At 34.7% G+C, this 17,313-nt stretch overlaps 3 protein-coding genes across 4 annotated transcripts; 1 reads left to right on the top strand and 2 right to left on the bottom strand.

Moving 5' to 3' along the window:
• Window positions 1–984: 984 nt before the first annotated feature.
• On the bottom strand, window positions 985–4,715 carry LOC116135451 (ATP-citrate synthase alpha chain protein 2). The gene is made up of 13 exons (XM_031421158.1): window positions 4,583–4,715; window positions 4,368–4,488; window positions 3,722–3,898; window positions 3,426–3,587; window positions 3,253–3,333; window positions 2,928–2,979; window positions 2,720–2,834; window positions 2,511–2,592; window positions 2,315–2,410; window positions 2,099–2,200; window positions 1,698–1,814; window positions 1,492–1,608; window positions 985–1,390 (listed from the first exon to the last, which is right to left on the bottom strand). The coding sequence occupies exons 2-13, from the start codon at window positions 4,464–4,466 to the stop codon at window positions 1,319–1,321; spliced, it is 1,272 nt and encodes a 423-aa protein (XP_031277018.1). The 5' UTR covers window positions 4,467–4,488; window positions 4,583–4,715; the 3' UTR covers window positions 985–1,318.
• A 2,022-nt stretch (window positions 4,716–6,737) lies between these two features.
• LOC116135450 lies at window positions 6,738–12,468 on the bottom strand. 2 transcript variants are annotated; one of them, XM_031421157.1, is made up of 5 exons: window positions 11,506–12,468; window positions 10,415–10,869; window positions 7,257–7,444; window positions 6,972–7,038; window positions 6,738–6,874 (listed from the first exon to the last, which is right to left on the bottom strand). In XM_031421157.1, the coding sequence occupies exons 1-5, from the start codon at window positions 12,143–12,145 to the stop codon at window positions 6,836–6,838; spliced, it is 1,389 nt and encodes a 462-aa protein (XP_031277017.1). In that variant the 5' UTR covers window positions 12,146–12,468; the 3' UTR covers window positions 6,738–6,835. The 2 variants fall into 2 exon arrangements, with proteins under 2 accessions (XP_031277017.1, XP_031277016.1); XM_031421156.1 differs by having other exon boundaries at window positions 11,500–12,468.
• Window positions 12,469–13,688: 1,220 nt separating this feature from the next.
• LOC116135453 (signal recognition particle receptor subunit beta-like) lies at window positions 13,689–17,020 on the top strand. The gene is made up of 7 exons (XM_031421161.1): window positions 13,689–13,811; window positions 13,889–14,054; window positions 14,595–14,677; window positions 15,543–15,629; window positions 15,868–16,016; window positions 16,143–16,274; window positions 16,573–17,020. Exons 2-7 carry the CDS (start codon window positions 13,901–13,903, stop codon window positions 16,760–16,762), a joined length of 795 nt encoding a protein of 264 aa, XP_031277021.1. The 5' UTR covers window positions 13,689–13,811; window positions 13,889–13,900; the 3' UTR covers window positions 16,763–17,020.
• The last annotated feature ends 293 nt before the right edge of the window (window positions 17,021–17,313 follow it).

A 17,313-nucleotide genomic window follows, 5' to 3' on the forward strand; every position in this document is an offset into this window, starting at 1 on the left:
AGAGTCTATTGGATTTGAATAAAAATTTTGTTTTTTATATTTAAAAATCAATGAAGATACTCTTTATTTACATGAAATATGATATTTAAAATAAAGAACACTGTTGGAGATGCTTTAAGATAGTAAAGAATTTTGGGGATAAAATCATAAAATGCTGGAGTCATGGAGAAGAGTGAAAAGAGTTTGAAACTTTTAATATAATGTAAGCTTGAAATATATATATTAATAGCAAGTTTTTAGTGGGCTTAGATATATATATATATATAGTTCTCATTTTTTAAAAGTCTGAGGGTATGCCTAGATAAGTTGATATATATATATTAGCAACTTTAAAAAAAAAAAAAAAAAAAAAAATCTAAAGCCTACCCTCGAAGGGGTTGGGTTCGCCCCTGGGTCCAACATGAGTTTCTGAGTTAGAATCACCTCGAAAGATTAATTGAGTTACGACATAAGCTTGAACAGCCTTGGTCACCAAAAGAACAAAAAAAAAAAAAATATTTGCATGTATATGAAAATTGATTCAGCTCCCTTATTGACAATTCTGCTCCAAGTGCAATCTTATTTTTATGCCGGCAAAGTACTTTAGTTTGGACCTGTAAAAACCCAACAACTAAATTTGGGCTTGGCAAGCTTCTGTTTAGTTTGGACCAATAAAAACCCAATAGCTACTTTTGGGGTTGGCAAGTTTCAGTTATAAAGATCGACCACTCAAATCCTTAATGAATTTTTGATGAATTCATATGACTGCAAATTATAATATCATTCAAGTTAGCTTTAATGCTTTATGGATTTTGTAGAGCCACCAACGCTTCTAAGTAAAATCCATTAGAAACAGTTTCCTGTCATAATAATTTTCTGAGCTGACTATTTCGATTTTCGTGTGGTAGCAAAGCAACTAGGGGTTACCTTTCCCAGTTTTAGTTGTGACTTGTGAAGCAGAACAAGATCTACAGTTTCAAACCTTGTTACAGTTACATAGTGATAAGTCATTCAAACATTGAGGCTCTATTATCAATCGAATTCTATAGGTTGTCTTGGAGGAGACGAGACGTACACATTGAGGCTCAAAAGCAAATAATAACAACTTTGGCAACATCTCAAGGCATGGAGACTGAAACGTAAAACAATCAAAGGTGTTTATTATGGTGACAGTGCTAGATCAGATTTTCATCTGTTGGCAAACATTGCCAGTGTTCCATTTGTTAAACTAAATCACTCCCTGAGGTATTTGGATTAGTGAAAATGGTATAAAGTTAGGTTGCACACTAGAAATCTCCAATGAGAACTTAGCCAAGCATTGACCTTAAGGGTTGATAACTCATGCAGCAGCAGAGATACAATCGATTGCCTGTTTGCATATGCCAGTCATTGTTGCTTCAGGCCCATAAACCTGTAAGAAAACACAACACATTTCAGAGGTGAGTCTTTTCCTGAGTTAAAGAAGTTTGACAAAATGTAGGAAATTCTCTGAAGATTTTAGTAAAAAGGTACCTCAAGAGGAATGCCAATCTCCTCTCCAAGTGATCGCATTTTTGCAAGACCCCTCTGGTAATTAGGACCTCCTCTCCTCACATATATGTGCATCCTTGCTGCTTTAAGCTTCGATTCCTGAGAAATAAAAACTCCATACTCAATTATCATTGTTGAATAGAGGACATGAATGAAGTTAAAGCACAACTCAATCTGGTTAAACTTACCTTCTCCTTCAGGGCTCGGATTATGCCATTAAATGTAGCAGCTACATCAGTAAAGTTAGCTATTCCGCCTCCAATCACAAGGGCTCTCTTACGGCCATCAGGATCAGCAGTAGCACACTGCACAGGAAATATGTATTTATAGCAACAAATAGGAAATACACAAACAGATAATGAGGGTGTGTCCAAGTGAGCATATTCAAATTTATTCCTAATTCATTTTACATCAGACAGTTTTTTGTTAATTCTGGCAAATTTTCTCAAACACTATTGAAGCATTTACTAAGTATATGATGTATTCAGAAAACAAATAGAGATAAGATTAACTGATCAACAATTAAAACAATATGCCACCGCTTGAATAATACAATAACATTAAGCTAAGAATGAAGAGAAGTCCTTACATCAATTACAACTCTGGCATACTGCAGCACCTCTTCCTCATTGGGTGCTCCACTGTATTCTGCATAATTGCCAAGCTCGGAAGCATAACCAAGATCTCCAACCTGATTCAGCAATAAAAGTAAACAAGTTAATAGCTAACGAGACAACAAATCCCTCAAACTAACAGGGTCTTTAATCCCCTTGTAACCCTGAGTCCAATCAATGAGAAATCATACCGTATCTGCATAAATGACACTTGCACCTCCTCCAGCAACCATAGTCCAAATGCGTCCCTTAGGGTTCAAAACTGTGAATTTCAAAGATGCACTTGTCTGCAATCAAATACAAAAAATTTAAGAACTTTTTACAAGCTCCGCACGGATAGAACTATTTAATGAATGGCATTACAATTGATTAACTTGCTGTGGGTACCTTCTCATCTAGCCCATGAATAAAGCTTTCAGTCGCGCTCATTACTCTTCCAAATGGCATAGGAAATTCTATATCACCCCACCTGAAAAAGCAAAGTTTCACAAGTTATTTTAACTTACACAATAATCATGCAGGGGAAGGGGAAAGTAAAACTACCCTATAGAATATTAGGCCAAGATATACACTGAAAAAGAGAATACGGAATATACTTTTTGAAGTTCTTAAAAGCAGCAGTGTCATCCAGCTCGCCCCTCATATCCAAGGGATAAGGCTTTCCATCAACTAAAGTGAAAGGATTCATCTCTAGGAAGGTGAAGTCAACATCTGGCAAATAGAAATTGAGAAGTTAACGACAAAAACTCACAGCTAACAGAATCATCTAGTATACCATGCATCTGTTGAAGGTCTTTAATATACCTTGAAATAGAGTGAAAACCACTTTAATGAACTCCTCAATTTCTCCTCTGATCTGGATAGGCAAACATAATTTATGTCCATTATTTCAAATAAAATTGTATGATTGCATTGTATAAATGACACATTATATATTATTTTGATGATGAATAAGGTATCATAAGCAGCTTTTATTTATTTGTTATTTTCTGTTGGAGGGGAAAACCAGCAGTGGATAGAAAGATAAAGCAGTGTTGAAGTGAAACCTAATGCCAGAATATGGTGAACAAGCAATGTGTGACCAAGGAGCAGAAATAAACAGCCAAATCATTGATTTCAGAGAAATTACCTCCAATGGAAGGGTTGCCACAAGTGGAGCACATGATTCTGAGGCAAGAGGAATCCCCGTTGGGACATATATTGTCTTAACCTGGAAGGATAAGACCCTTACTAGGTTATGGTTCTGTAAGGCAAGCCAACATGAGAGAGTAAAAAGATTGATTAAATAACATTTAGAAGTACCTTATCCCAGTTCTCTTCAATTTCAATTCCTCCACATTCTGAAAAGCTTATGCTGCACCCAAGTCGCTCTGAGACAATATTAAGGTAAAACTCTTCATTGTGAGGGATGAAGGGTTCAATGATGAATGTTGTTATGGGTCCTTTACATCCTCCCATCTCCACCTGAAAACCAAGAATAACAAACGTGAGATGAACAATTAAATTATCAAACTCGACGAATGCCACGTATAACAAATAAGAAGTCATAGCTGAAAAGGAAAAAAACATTACAGTGAATGACTCAGGAAAAATAATACCTGTTTGCCCAAGCGCTCTTTCACAAAGGTTGCAACTTGAGAAATATCCAGATTTAAGGCAACCAAACCACTCTTCCCACGTTTGCCAAACAACATGTCGGGTTTCACAACTAGTTTACATGCTGATAGCCAGGGTTCTCTCTCTACTAACTCAGCGAAATCAGTTGACTCCGTTACCTATCACATAAACGCATCGTTTTCAAATTTTATTTATAACCTAAAGACATAATTCAAAGCATCAAGCCAAGATTTCAGTAATTCCTTCACTTATTCAATTAAATTACATAAACCCTAAACATTTGGAACACACAAGCAAGTTTCAATATCCTACTGAAGCTGTACCATCAGAAACCGGCTTCAATCTTCATACACAAATTCGTATAAGCCTATACACAGGGCTAAAATATTGAAACAAACTAACAACTACTTTAGACTAACAATCTAACTGCAAAAGCAACTAAGATCAGATTTCAAAAATCAAACCGGAACAGAACATAGAAAAGACTCGCAAATTCAACAGAATATGAAACAGGTTGATTTAAATAAAACAAATAAATTCAACAAATCAGAGGTCAAAAGCATAATCCATTAACTAAAGACGCATAGGAAGAAAAATAAAAACTAAAATGATGGAAGGAACACTCACTTGTGCAGACTTAATAGGCAATTCGCGACCAGAGAGCCTCTTAAAGTGCTCCTTCAACAATCTCTTGGAATCATACTCTCTGATCTTCTTGCGTGCCATTTCTCCTCGATCTGTTTCTCACCTAAACCACAAATTTGAACACTAATTTTCAGATCTACATTCCAGCTTTCGAATACGACAGATCTGAACTCTGCATTTCGAATTTAAAACTATACCTTGAAAAACAAACGATGGCTTGTGGTAGGTAGCTAGTTAGCAAACAGAAGCCAAATCTTGGTCTGAGTTTGGTTAATGGTGCGGTATTTATAGAGGGAATGGGTTGATTAAAAAATAGTTTGTAGTTTATACTGTTCCGCGGGAAAGTATTAGACGCAGACTGATGAACACGTGGGGCACCTAACATTTTTTTCTTTAGGAGATGATTGGATGTAACGCCCAGGTGGATCACCGTTGATTGCAAGATTCCCATTTTTGAATGCAGTTACCTTATTTTGACGAACAGATACAGAAAGAGGCATCATATGATATGGTTACTATATAATTTTCATGGTTTAATGAGATATAATTGAAAACTAATTATCACTTTTTTAATTGAAAAGTATGAGACCACGTGCAATTTTTTTAAAAATAAAATATTACGCATACAAAACGCATATATAATTTATTATTTATTATTAAAATTTTACAATGCTATGTGGCAGTCTCGTATATGTAAATTGACCTGAGATTTGGATGTGGTTGGTAGTTATGAGTTATGACTGTTGACTCTATAAAAAAACAAATAAATGTAGGTCCAAGATTCTGGTAAAAATCTTTTCATCTTAATAGTGGTGGTTATGAAAATACGATGTGATTCAAGAACGATAATAATTTATTTATTTAAGAGATTTTGAGTTTGAATCGTTCTTCAGAAGTTAATAGGAATAATTAGTAGAGCTTTTATTTGATAAGTAATTTTAGGATCCTGAAAGATTAGTTGATGTATACATAAGCTAACCTGAATATCCGACTATAAAAAAAAAAGAAAAAAAATTGCATATTAGATGAAAGCTTCTAGACTAATGTAAAATAGCTGAAATTGAAACAAAATGATGTACAGTAATGAATGATGGTTGGTTCCCAAGCGGACGGTTATGGATATTGACATCAATTAAATGATGAAACGAAAACATAGCTTAAAATGTGAAGTTTCAACTTCATTTGTTTTTCATGGGTTACTTCAATGGAAATAGGCCCACTTTACATTGGTAGGTGCTAGGTAGGTAGTAGAATCCATTTATTTATTTCTCTTTAAAACTTACGCATAACATAAAAAGAAGATGGCAAATTCAAATTGTTGAAGGTTAGATGGTTTTTCTTTGGTTTTGTACCAAAAACGTTGGGATATTTTGAAGGAGGATCTTATCAAAGTTTTTAAGGGTTTTTTTTTACACCACAAACTCCACTTCTATTTATTTAATTTGAAAAAAAAAAACTAAGTGATTTTTGGCCTTAAAATCAACATGGCTAACCAAAAAGGCAATCAACACTCACCAAGGGGAATTGCATGCCTTGATTAGTAAATTAGGTTGTGGGATGAGGAAGTGGCCTTTGAAATGTTTGAGGTGGTAATCCTATTCCATCCTAGGTCGTTGAGTTTTGAAATTGTTCAAAGAAGGTTTCCAAATTGATATCAATCCCCCTCTCGTATTCTACGTAAAAGAAATATGGAATCTTCTGATCACCTCTTCTTGAATTATAATTTTTCTTTAAGATTATCGAACAAACTTCTCCAAACGGCAAAAATTGAGTCCAACCTCTTATGGTGACTTTCTTTTTTCAGTTTTGATAAAAGAGTCTTGTGGAATCGAATATGGGTCTAAGCTTAAACCAATACTATTCATAAACTTTATCACTGCATCAGTATTCTTGAAACTTAAACCCACTCAACTCATCCTGTACAGCACAATCAAGGCTCACTAGAGAGAACAAAGTATAAACTCATTCACTGGCCAATAACCTTCAATTAGCCTATGACTGACTGCTTCAAGCCTCAGCTACTCAAAAACCACAATCCACATGACGACTACTAACTTGACCTCCATATAAAAACACTTAACGACTACCACTACTTCCATTAGCTTAGTTTTACATATTTCAAATGTATATTGCTCCTCACAAAATGTCCCCGTAAGGATCATGCCAATCATTTGTGCTTGTGTTTGAGATCTATAAGTTGTGCAGTCCAAACATTCACAACCCCAACTACAGTAATCTAAGCTGGTAATAAGTTAGCTCTACCCAGATTCCTTAATGCAACCATAACTACAAAAATTATACAGAGAACAGCCCTCTCCCCCCAACCCCACAACAACAACAAAAAGAGAAAAAAAAAAAAAAAAAGAAGTTATGATTACATTTGATCCACCATAGAAGGTAATTTACAGGAATATAAACACAAATAACAGCAGAATCATTTAGAACTATCACTACCGCATCATGTTCCTCCACTTGTCCTTCAAATCAACCTAAACACAATGAAGCATGACATCAATAAAAAAGAATAACAATGGAAAAAAAAAAGAGCAAACAAATACATTGAAGATCAATATACAGCAAAATTACCTCAGTTCTCTCTGCAAATGCGTCAGGGTCGGATTTCAGGATGACCTTCCAGTTTCCTGTACCGTACCTTCACCATAAAGCAAAACCAAGAATCAGCACTCAGAAGTAACTAACCACATCTGCACCCCCCACCTCGCCATATAATTCTCACAGAACAGACACACACAAAAAGACTTGAGGCATGGAACACACTTAGAATTGAATGATTTCCAAGAGAAAACAACAAAACTCAAATGAATAACAAGTCCAGATTTGTCATTGCTTTGCCAAAACAGAAAAACATACTTTTGGACGCCATTCCTTAAAGCTTCCTCTTCTTCTAAACTCCATCTTTTCTTTTTTCTCCTTCTAATGAGTTTTGTAATTTCATGCTTCTTCAATGGAGAAACAGCCCTTCTTTTTGGGCTAGGTAAGTGAAATCTATGAACATGATTGGATGTTCCTCCAGGTGAGTCATCAATAGAATCACTCCACTACAAAAAGTTTCAAAATGCAACATAGTTAAAAGTTAAAACATACCAAATGTAGAAAACAGGATTCAGAGCACAAAACATACAAATCAAGACAACTTCAAAGTCCTAACAAGATGTCAAATATAAACTGATGTATTTCTTTGTCAAAGTAAATAAAAAAAAATGTTTTACAACAACAAAACAAGGAGCAGCCATTCTCCAAACTTATTTCACCTACTGGCAGATCTAACTGATCTGCATTAGTAATCAAACAAAATGGATTTATAAACTGGTTGAAGAAAACTCTGATCTGGAGCAAACAAATAAATATAACACTTATGCTCAGTAACTGGATAGATGATAAGATCCTTCCAGTTTATAATTTCACATACTATCCACAGACATTTGCAGGAGGCAATTAAGTATACTCAGTTAAAAGAATCTAGGAAGCAATCATTACATATCAAACTAAATTCTCTAAAGAGCTACTTTTTTAACACAGTCAATTCTTATCAGCATCAAATATATTAATAAGCATTTGAAATTTTTTTAATATCCCCAAGAGAAAGCCTACTTGCTCAATAATTTGCCTCTATTTACCTCAAATAATTTATTGAGCAAAAAAAAATTATGGAGCACTCAAGAAATATGCCCATTTTTTCATTCTCAGCAAAGTATTTTAAACAGGAAATTACTTTATTTAACCAACATTCACACAACAAATTACAGAAACTTATCGAACTCCTGAAAAGTTAACCACCTAATCAATGTAATGACTTTTTGTATCCTTATGTGTATATATAAGAAAAAGACCCTAGATTCAAATTACTCTCCACTCACTTTTCACTTCCCTTCCTCCACTCTCTTAGCATGTCTTTCTTCTCTAAAAAGCCATTGAAAAATGAAAGTAATTGAAGAGACAATGTGCAAGAAATACAAGTAATGGGAAATGATCCCCTTATTTGTATTTTTGTTTTTTGCGAGTAACATAAGAGAATTACGAGTACTCGCAAAGGAGAAAATTCCCCTTTACTTGTAAAACTTGTACGATTATAGGGGAAAATTTTCCTCCTTACTGTAGAAGTTATGCCAATAAAGGGGAATCTTTCCCCCTTAAACTTGTAAAACTTGTACGAGTATAGGGGAAAATTTTCTTCCTTACTGTAGAAGTTATGCCAATAAAGGGGAATCTTTCCCCCTTAACTTGTACAATTGGTACTTGTAAGGGGGAAAATCTTCCCTTACACTCATACAACTTCTACAAGAAAAGGGGTAATTCCCTTTTCCACGTTGAAGGAAGAAAATTCCTTTTAACTAGTACAAATTAAGAGGGAAAAATTTCCCTTTACTTGCATAACGTCTTTGAGCAATGTATAAGGGGAAAGTTTCCCATTTACAAGTACAAGTTAAAGAGGAAAAATTCCTCTTTACTAGTACAACTTGTATGAGTAAAAGGGAAACTTTTCCCCCATACTTGTACAAATTATACGCTTGTAAACTTTTGACGAGTGTTGGACTAAAAATAAAGACCTTAGGGGGCCCAAATGAAGAGACAATTATGAAGCCTCATAGGCCAAGCCCATGAACAAAGATGTTAGCAAAAATAATATGATCTAGGAAAGGCAAAGAAGCCCAATCTACATGTCAAAGAGTCCAATTCACATGGCTAAAATCGATAAAACCCAATTCCAATTAGGAAAGTGGGAGCAAAAGTGGGCTATTATCATAAACATGCCCCATTTTCCACAAAAATATTCCCATTATGAAGAAAGTGTCCCATCATGCCTTCAGCTTAGGAGTTATGAGACAATTTCTTCATAATGGGACATTTTTGTTGAAAATGGGTCATGTTTGTGATAATGAGCCACTTTCCTTATTCTTAAGAAAGTGGATTTTGTCCATTCTAGCCATACAGATTAGACTCCTTGACAAATGGATTAGACTGTTTTGCATTTCTCGGCCATCTTATTTTTAATGGGCTGACATCTTTGTTCTTGGGCTTGGCCTATGAGACTTTATATTTGTCTCTAGATTTAGGCCTCCTAAAACCTATATTTTTGGTCCAACAAGAAGTATTGGTGAATATTTCATTTGAAATCAATTATTCAAATTTTCTTTTAATTTATAATTTTCGTGTGTAAATAATATTCTTTATTGTATTTCTATGCAGATTTACGCCTAATGAATAAGAGTATAATAGTCAAAATTGAGAAAAGGAAATCAGTCTAGATTGAGGAAGGAAAAATTCATGATTACAAGTACCCCATGGATTAGTGTTTCAATGAATTTGTTACTAGTAAGGGTTTTCACTATAAGAAAACTTTGTGAAAATGAGTCGTGGATTAGTGGGACAAAGATTTAGTTTTGAATTTAGTAGGATTTGAGAGAGACTTGAATCCAAAGGTAAGAAAATAGTTGAATAAAGAGAATGAAGGATTGATATATATATTCAAGGGTATAATAGTAACAATTGAATTTAGTTGTAAAAATTTTCAAAAGTTTCAAATGTTGGTTAATGTTTAATTTGTTGAGTGAATAGTGGTGAAATAAAGTAATTTCCAAGTTTAAAGAGCTCAAGTTCACGTTAATGTATCTAAGCATAAGTGAGTTTAGGTTTTCAATCTTAGAAATTAAGACAAAGACAATCTAATAAGTGGGGACACTTTCAGTGAGAGGCACCCTTTAAGATCTGAACACAAGCAAAATCAAACACTAACCTACAACCAGCAAAAACAAGCACAAAAATGCATTTCTACAGCAATAATGATTCTCCACAGGAAATAATAAATAAATAAATAGACAGATAACAGATGTCAGCATAATTCCAGGACGACCATATGTTTGCATAAAAACAAGATGAGTTTAAACCAGATAACTTTGACAAGGGAAACAAATGAATGCACTCAAAATGGCTACGCGCGCCATTGCATGACAGAATGCAATAGCCAAAATAAATTGACAAAAAGCATAAACCAAAGCACAAAGACAAACCTCATAGGTTTGTGCAGTACTATTCCGCTCCATCAAGCCGGGTTTAGGTGCATTATTCTGATGGCTGCAAGATTGATTTCCATGATTATCCTTATTAGCTTGAACAGTTTCAACACCAGTATTTACAGATGGATACAGCACATCTTTATCCACATTATTCTGCTTTTCGACTGACGGCTCATGATTCTGTTTTTCTCTTGCCATATCAGAAACCACAGCTTCAGCCCTGAGTACAGCATCTGGAAGAGGGTCTGTCACCATTGCTTGTAACTCCAAAGAACTAGATTTAAGTGCTTCTATCACTCTGCTGACTTCAGGGGCGGGCACGGTGTCATACTTTCCACATGATGCATCTGTGCCTAATTCCTCATTATCAGAGATCTTAATTGATCCTCTAATACGTCTATGCAAAGCAATATGTTTACGCTTTTGCAGCACATTTCCGCCCAGAATTCCTATAGCAAAGTATGCATATTATGTTGTAAGAACAATCCATATAAACAATAACATGCTAACAGCAAGTTACTAGGTAAGGCAGAATTCGAGGAAAAACAATACAAAAATTTAAAAACCAATTACATTTTCCCATGAATTCCTAAAGTTACGTATGCAGGTTAAGTTGTAATAAGAACCCATATCAACTATATCATGCTAACAGCAAACTTAACAAGACAACAATTAAAAACCCAACAGTGAATGCATCCATAGAAAGAAATTGCAAATCAAGTAGTTTCATTGGTCAGTAAAATCTCCCGTGTCTAATAATTCCAATATTAAAATCCCAAGGGGGCTTCACTTTGCAATCATGAAAAGTTCCCCAAAGTCGTCATACAATTTTTTTAAATAATCCAGACAAAATCTCACCAAAAAAAAAAAAAAAAAAACACACCCTTGATTATCTTTACATTTAAAATACCTGTAAGGATTGTATTCAAAACTTGAGAAACTTCCAACCACATTATTTTCCTGAGAAATGTATCATTCATTCATGCACTAAATTTCCTTGCTAATAAATCCTAATCATAACGAGATATGATAAAACACATTAAAATTACATTATTTATCATTCATAAGTGGAATCCTACCTTTACCTTTCTGTATAGCTGCATCTCTCTGTCCAACATAATCACCGCCGCCAGATTCCCGCTCTTTCATCTGTTTGATCTTCGCCACTGCTAAATCCAAAAATGCGGGTCCCATTATGGCCCATGCTTCGGCTAAATAAGCTCTAACAGATTGCAACGCATCGTTGCGGGTGTTCATCTTCAGCAGCTTCCTGCACACGTGATCGTCCCCAATCGCTGCCTCTAATTCATCCTTCGTTTTTAATAAATCCTCCGTAAGCAGCTCACTCCCCAGCAATTTCCCAATTTTGCTCGTCCAAATCCTCTCCAAGGCTTCGGAATACTTGCCGTGTTTGTCTACGAAGCCGCCCAAGTACTTTACCGTGCACTCCACCGCGACCGCGCAATATGCCGCTTTCATTGAAGCCGTAGTTTTGATTCCCTCCTTCTTATCCAAATCTTCAATCGTTTTAAGAGTATCTAGAATAGTTTCGGAGACCGAACCATCGGAGATTTCGGTTTGGATTGAACGGAGTAGAAGGGTTTTCTTGAACCGGAAATTGCTGTTGGATATGGGGAGTTGGACGAGGATTTTGTTGATTAATTGATCGGAAGTTGAGTGCCGAAGAAGAAATTCCATTACCCATCGTGAAATGTCTTCGTCCATTTTATGTTTGAAGATTTTTGAACCAAGAATTTGAAAATTGCAGTAACCTACCGGAGGCGGATATAATAATTAATAACTCAAACTTTGAAAATTTACATAGGTAACCTAAATTAGAGAGGAAAGACTATAATACTCCTTAGAACCCAGAAACAAAAATGGGAGCCTAAGCTAGCCAAGACCAAGTCTTTAGCAGTTCCAAGAACCCTTCAAGAATCACAGTTGGCCAACAATGGCATTCCGATTCAATTATCAAAGAATGCTGCCAAAATAACGTGCTTTGATGAAAATAGGACTTTTCCACAATTTAGAGAATGATAGGGGGCGATTAGATTGACAGTTGGAAGCAAAATGACATTAATGCTCCGCATAAGTAATTTAAGAAGATGAAAAAACTCTTGAGGTCTAACCTAGTTTCAACTTTCAATTGAACCCTTCATTGAAACTAGTCCATACCCTTCTTCTCAAAAACGAAACTAAATGATTTAATGTTTAATTACATAATAAAATATTTAGATAATTGATTAAACTAATAAACAAGTGTTTATATAAACATATTTAGGGGTTAGCTCGGCAGTTTGTTTGAGATTTTTGGATGTATTATTCAAGAGGTTCTGAATTCGAATATCCACAGCTACTAATAAGGGATAACTACTAAAGGCTTACCTGACTATTAACTTTAGAGTCCCGAATGACTAATTGAGGTGTTACCAAAATAATATATATAATTTCCCTTGAAGCCAAAACAAATCGGAGAATATATATCTTTACATTAAAACCCATTCTAACTATTGACTAATGTTCTCTATATAAAGTTGAGATTTTAATTTTGGATAGAAAAACATAAATCATTCTATAAAGAAATTGTAAAAACGACACTTACAACTTTTTCATACAAACTTAATGTGACAGTTTGTAATTGATCAACATACATTTGGATAGATAAGATCCATTATAAACTGATGAATCATAAATTGTCACATCAAGGTTGTATGAAAAGATTGTAAAAAATAGTTGTAAGTGTAGTAATGCTCAAAACTGATCAAATACTGAAACATCATCCATCATATTAGTTGAGATCCGATGGTTTTGTAAGTTTTAATTTGTATTTTCAACTTTGTTTCGGGCGTTTTGTCATTTTAGAAACAATAATACCATACTTACAAAGATTTTTATACAAAGTGATGTGACAAAAAATGAATAAAAGAGTGAAACAAAAAGTCAAACTCATTAAATTCACTCTTCTATTCATTTTTTGCCACATCACTTTGTATGGAGATCTTTGTAAAATTTTGTTATAAGTGTAAGTATTACTCTTTTAGAAAAGAGTTATCAGTTCTCAATTTTGAAACACTAAGGTCTTAATTTAATAGACCAAAACCATAGGGGTAAAGTTGGCACCTGGCAAATTTTTTTTCTTCATGTTTTTGTGTTATTCTCCAGCACAAAGGGTCATTTTGTCTTTTTCTTTTCAAATCAATATTTTGGGTTAATTTGAAAAGTTTCCCTTTAACCCAATTTTGGTCATTTTTCAGTAATCCTTCGGATTAGGGCCAACCAGCGAAAATACCCAAACGTAGAACATTCCATTCGTGAAAACCCGAATAAATCCGCCCTCCACTTTCGAGGGGTCTCTCAACTAAATTTACCGGCAGACATCTCCCATCAGGTTCGCTTTTTCTTTTTTCTTCTGAAAAAAGTTTTGTTCGTGTTTGTTTAGATTCTGATTCTTAGCATATTTTGTAGATTGGTTATTTTATGATGTCGAAGTTAACAGAAGGGATGGAGCAGTGGAAGATTGAATTAGAGCAATTGTTGCAACAAGGAATTGAATTTGCTCGTCAAATTCCTCCGACTCAACTCTATGCTGCTCTCGGTGTCTTGCTCTTTACCACCACTCTTCTTTTATTCTGTGAGTCATGCTACTATTATTACTTTTTTTTTTTTTTTTTAATGAAATTGGATGCAATATGTGCTTTTTTAGTAGAGATTGTTTGAAATTATGTGGCTGTAATGATGTACAGATTCGAATATATTGATAGTTTAGTACCAATTGCTATACCTAGCAAATTAAGGCGTTGAAAATTCTGGATATGGCTACAATGCTAGCCCTACATACACAATTGAACATTTATGCTAGAGGAAGCGTCTCCAGCACTGTTTTCTGAGGCTTTTTTTAATCCCAACTTGGTCGACAGTGACTGCTTCAAAATGTGATTTTGAGAGTGATGGATCGTAGAAGAAATGCTGATTTTGATTTTGTGTTTCTCTTTTCTTCTGTGTAGTACTCAAGTTAATCTGAATTAGTGATCCCTTAATTATTACTATTCCATGTCATGCAGTGTATTTTGTGCTTAGTAAACATGATATAGTGAGATCTTCCCTATTTTACTAATTGAAGTTAAGAATTTGTAATTATTGTATTGATCTCTTTGTTTGATTTATTTTGCAGTTCAATTGTTCAAACGCTCAAAGTCTAATACCATTGTACTCACTGGGCTAAGTGGAAGTGGGAAAACGGTTATTTTCTATCAGGTAAGTTTGTGGGAGTATTGGGTCTCTTCTTAGAAAGTCTTTTTTGATACCTGTGAGTATGTTGTGGAAAATCTGATAATGTAGTTAGGTTCAGTTATTAGAATTTCTTCCTACCAGTCTTGTTGCTTGACTGAGATTATACTTAGAATTTGCAGTATTAAAGTTGTTACATTGTAATCCAAATAGAAAACATGAGAAAGAGAGAGTACACAGAAGGGTTGTTGCACATAATCTATAAGTTTAGTTACAATACATTAAAACGCCAGCATATTTGGTATATTTGAGAATAAAACCAACAATAATTTTTTTGCCTCTATAGTTCGTTTTCCAATGTTTCTGAAATTGGAAAAAGAAGAAGGGGAAGAAATAAAAAACCAATGAACAAGGTGAAAAAACAATTCATGATGTTTAATGAATAGACCAATAGTAATAAGCTTTTCTTTCAACTGTTAGCAAATCAGTCCATGTTGGTATCAGTCACAGATGGAGGATGTAATTCCATGAGGCTATGTCTAGAGAAGCTTGGATTGAGAGAATTCGTCAAGGGTACCCCTTGGTTCAGTGGCTTAGAACATTGTTCTTGTGTTAGAGGATTTGGGTTCTATTAGTAGTATTATTGATAAAAGAGAAACGTGTAACCTTGCATGTAGCGTAGAGCTCTCTATTCATGTGATCCAATAGCTCCCTTTAAATTACTGGAATTGATATATTGCAAATATCAACTATTAAGTTTCTATCTTTTTCCTGTTAGTTTATTGGACAATTTCCAAGCATAACCGCAATGAATTTCTCATAAGTTCCTGAAAAAGATCTGGTATGTCTTACAAATTTTAATCTGAATGTCATGGCATATATCTTGTTTCAGCTTCGGGATGGTTCTTATCATCAGGGTACTGTTACATCAATGGAGCCAAATGAGGGCACTTTTGTGCTGCATACTGAAAGTAGTAAGGTGGTGTATCTTAACCTGCTGTGCTCAAATATATACAGAAATAAGCTCATTGAAACACTTGCTAAAGGAATCTGATTTTTTTCCAATATTATGCTTTCATATAAAGTGGGGACATGGCTCAACTTGCCCTCCAAGTTGAAGATTAGTTAATTGCATCATTTTTCTCTTCCGATTATTGATTGTGAACCAATTTAAAATCATTAACATAATTTGAATTGTCACCTTTGTGCCTTTACAGAAGGGCAAAGTAAAGCCTGTACATCTTGTTGATGTTCCTGGACATTCCCGTCTCCGACCCAAATTAGAAGGGTTTTTGCATCAAGCAGCTGGCATAGTGTTTGTTGTGGATGCTGTGGAATTCTTGCCAAACTGCCGTGCAGCTTCAGAGTAATTAAAAGCTTTATTATGCAGCTTCTGGTTGCAGCCACATCTGCACACATGTGCACTCAGAGAGTCTTTGATTAGATTTGTTGCCTGCAAAGATACTAATATTTGATGGCTTATGTGGGACAGGTACCTGTATGATATCTTGACAAACTCAATTGTTGTCAAAAAGAAAGTTCCAGTTCTCATTTGTTGTAACAAGGCAGACAAAGTGACGGCACACAGCAAAGAGTTCATCAGAAAACAAATGGAGAAGGAAATGTATAATTATGAGTTCTCTTATCTTTAGGTTTCTGATATTTGGTTAATTTACTTTTTGCATGGTTTAAATAATTATGTTCATCATCCTTGACATATTAAAAGAGACTCTTTTGGTTTGATGCATATAACATCTTGAACTGAGTGATATGCTTTCTTTTGGCTCATTGATGGTCGTTCTATCTTGTCATGCGATATATTGTGGAAACTCTTTATCTCTCTACATATTCTGAGTCATTTTTTGTAATATGTTCAATTTACTATCTTAATTTTTGTTCCATCTCTTTTAAACATTTTACAGTGATAAGCTAAGAGCATCAAGAAGTGCAATATCAGAGGCTGATGTTACCAATGACTTCACTTTGGGGATACCAGGAGAGGCGTTTGCATTCTCTCAGTGCCATAACAAAGTTACAGTTGCAGAAGCTTCTGGTTTGACTGGGGAAATATCTCAGATAGAGCAGTTTATTAGGGAACATGTGAAACCCTAGGCGGCAGTCATGCCATAAGAATATAAGATATTTGTGAAGTTTCTGCTATGAAAAAAAAAAACTTTTTGAGTACAGCCTCAACCATTGTTAAAAGAGGTAAAGGAGGCTGAAGAAAATCAATTATTAGCCAGAGAAAAGAGGAAAGGGGAGATCTTAAAAAAGGAGAGAAACCCATTCCGGTTCGTGTTAGTATTTGATCAGTAGATTTGCTTGAAACAATCATAAATGAGAGATGAGATGGTTTGGTGTTAAAATGAATTACAACTAATTATTTGATTAACTGCGTTGACTCCTGGTTGTTTCTACATTATTTGGTATTCATCTGATTTTTCTGCAATTGCAGTGACTTCATTCTTGCTTGATATATTTTGCTTTCCTATCATTTAAGGTTAACTAAAGACTTGACAATGCTCAACTAGCACCAAGTACATCAGAGCAGTCATCAATATCTGAACTTTTTTAAACATATAGAAGGGAAAACCATTTGGTTAGCTATGATCCCGGTTCTGATTTGGAAATAGTGTATCAATTAATCAAACAGAAAATAATAA

This window comes from Pistacia vera, unplaced genomic scaffold, assembly GCF_008641045.1.
Source record: "Pistacia vera cultivar Batoury unplaced genomic scaffold, PisVer_v2 Contig30, whole genome shotgun sequence".
Taxonomy (NCBI): domain Eukaryota; kingdom Viridiplantae; phylum Streptophyta; class Magnoliopsida; order Sapindales; family Anacardiaceae; genus Pistacia; species Pistacia vera.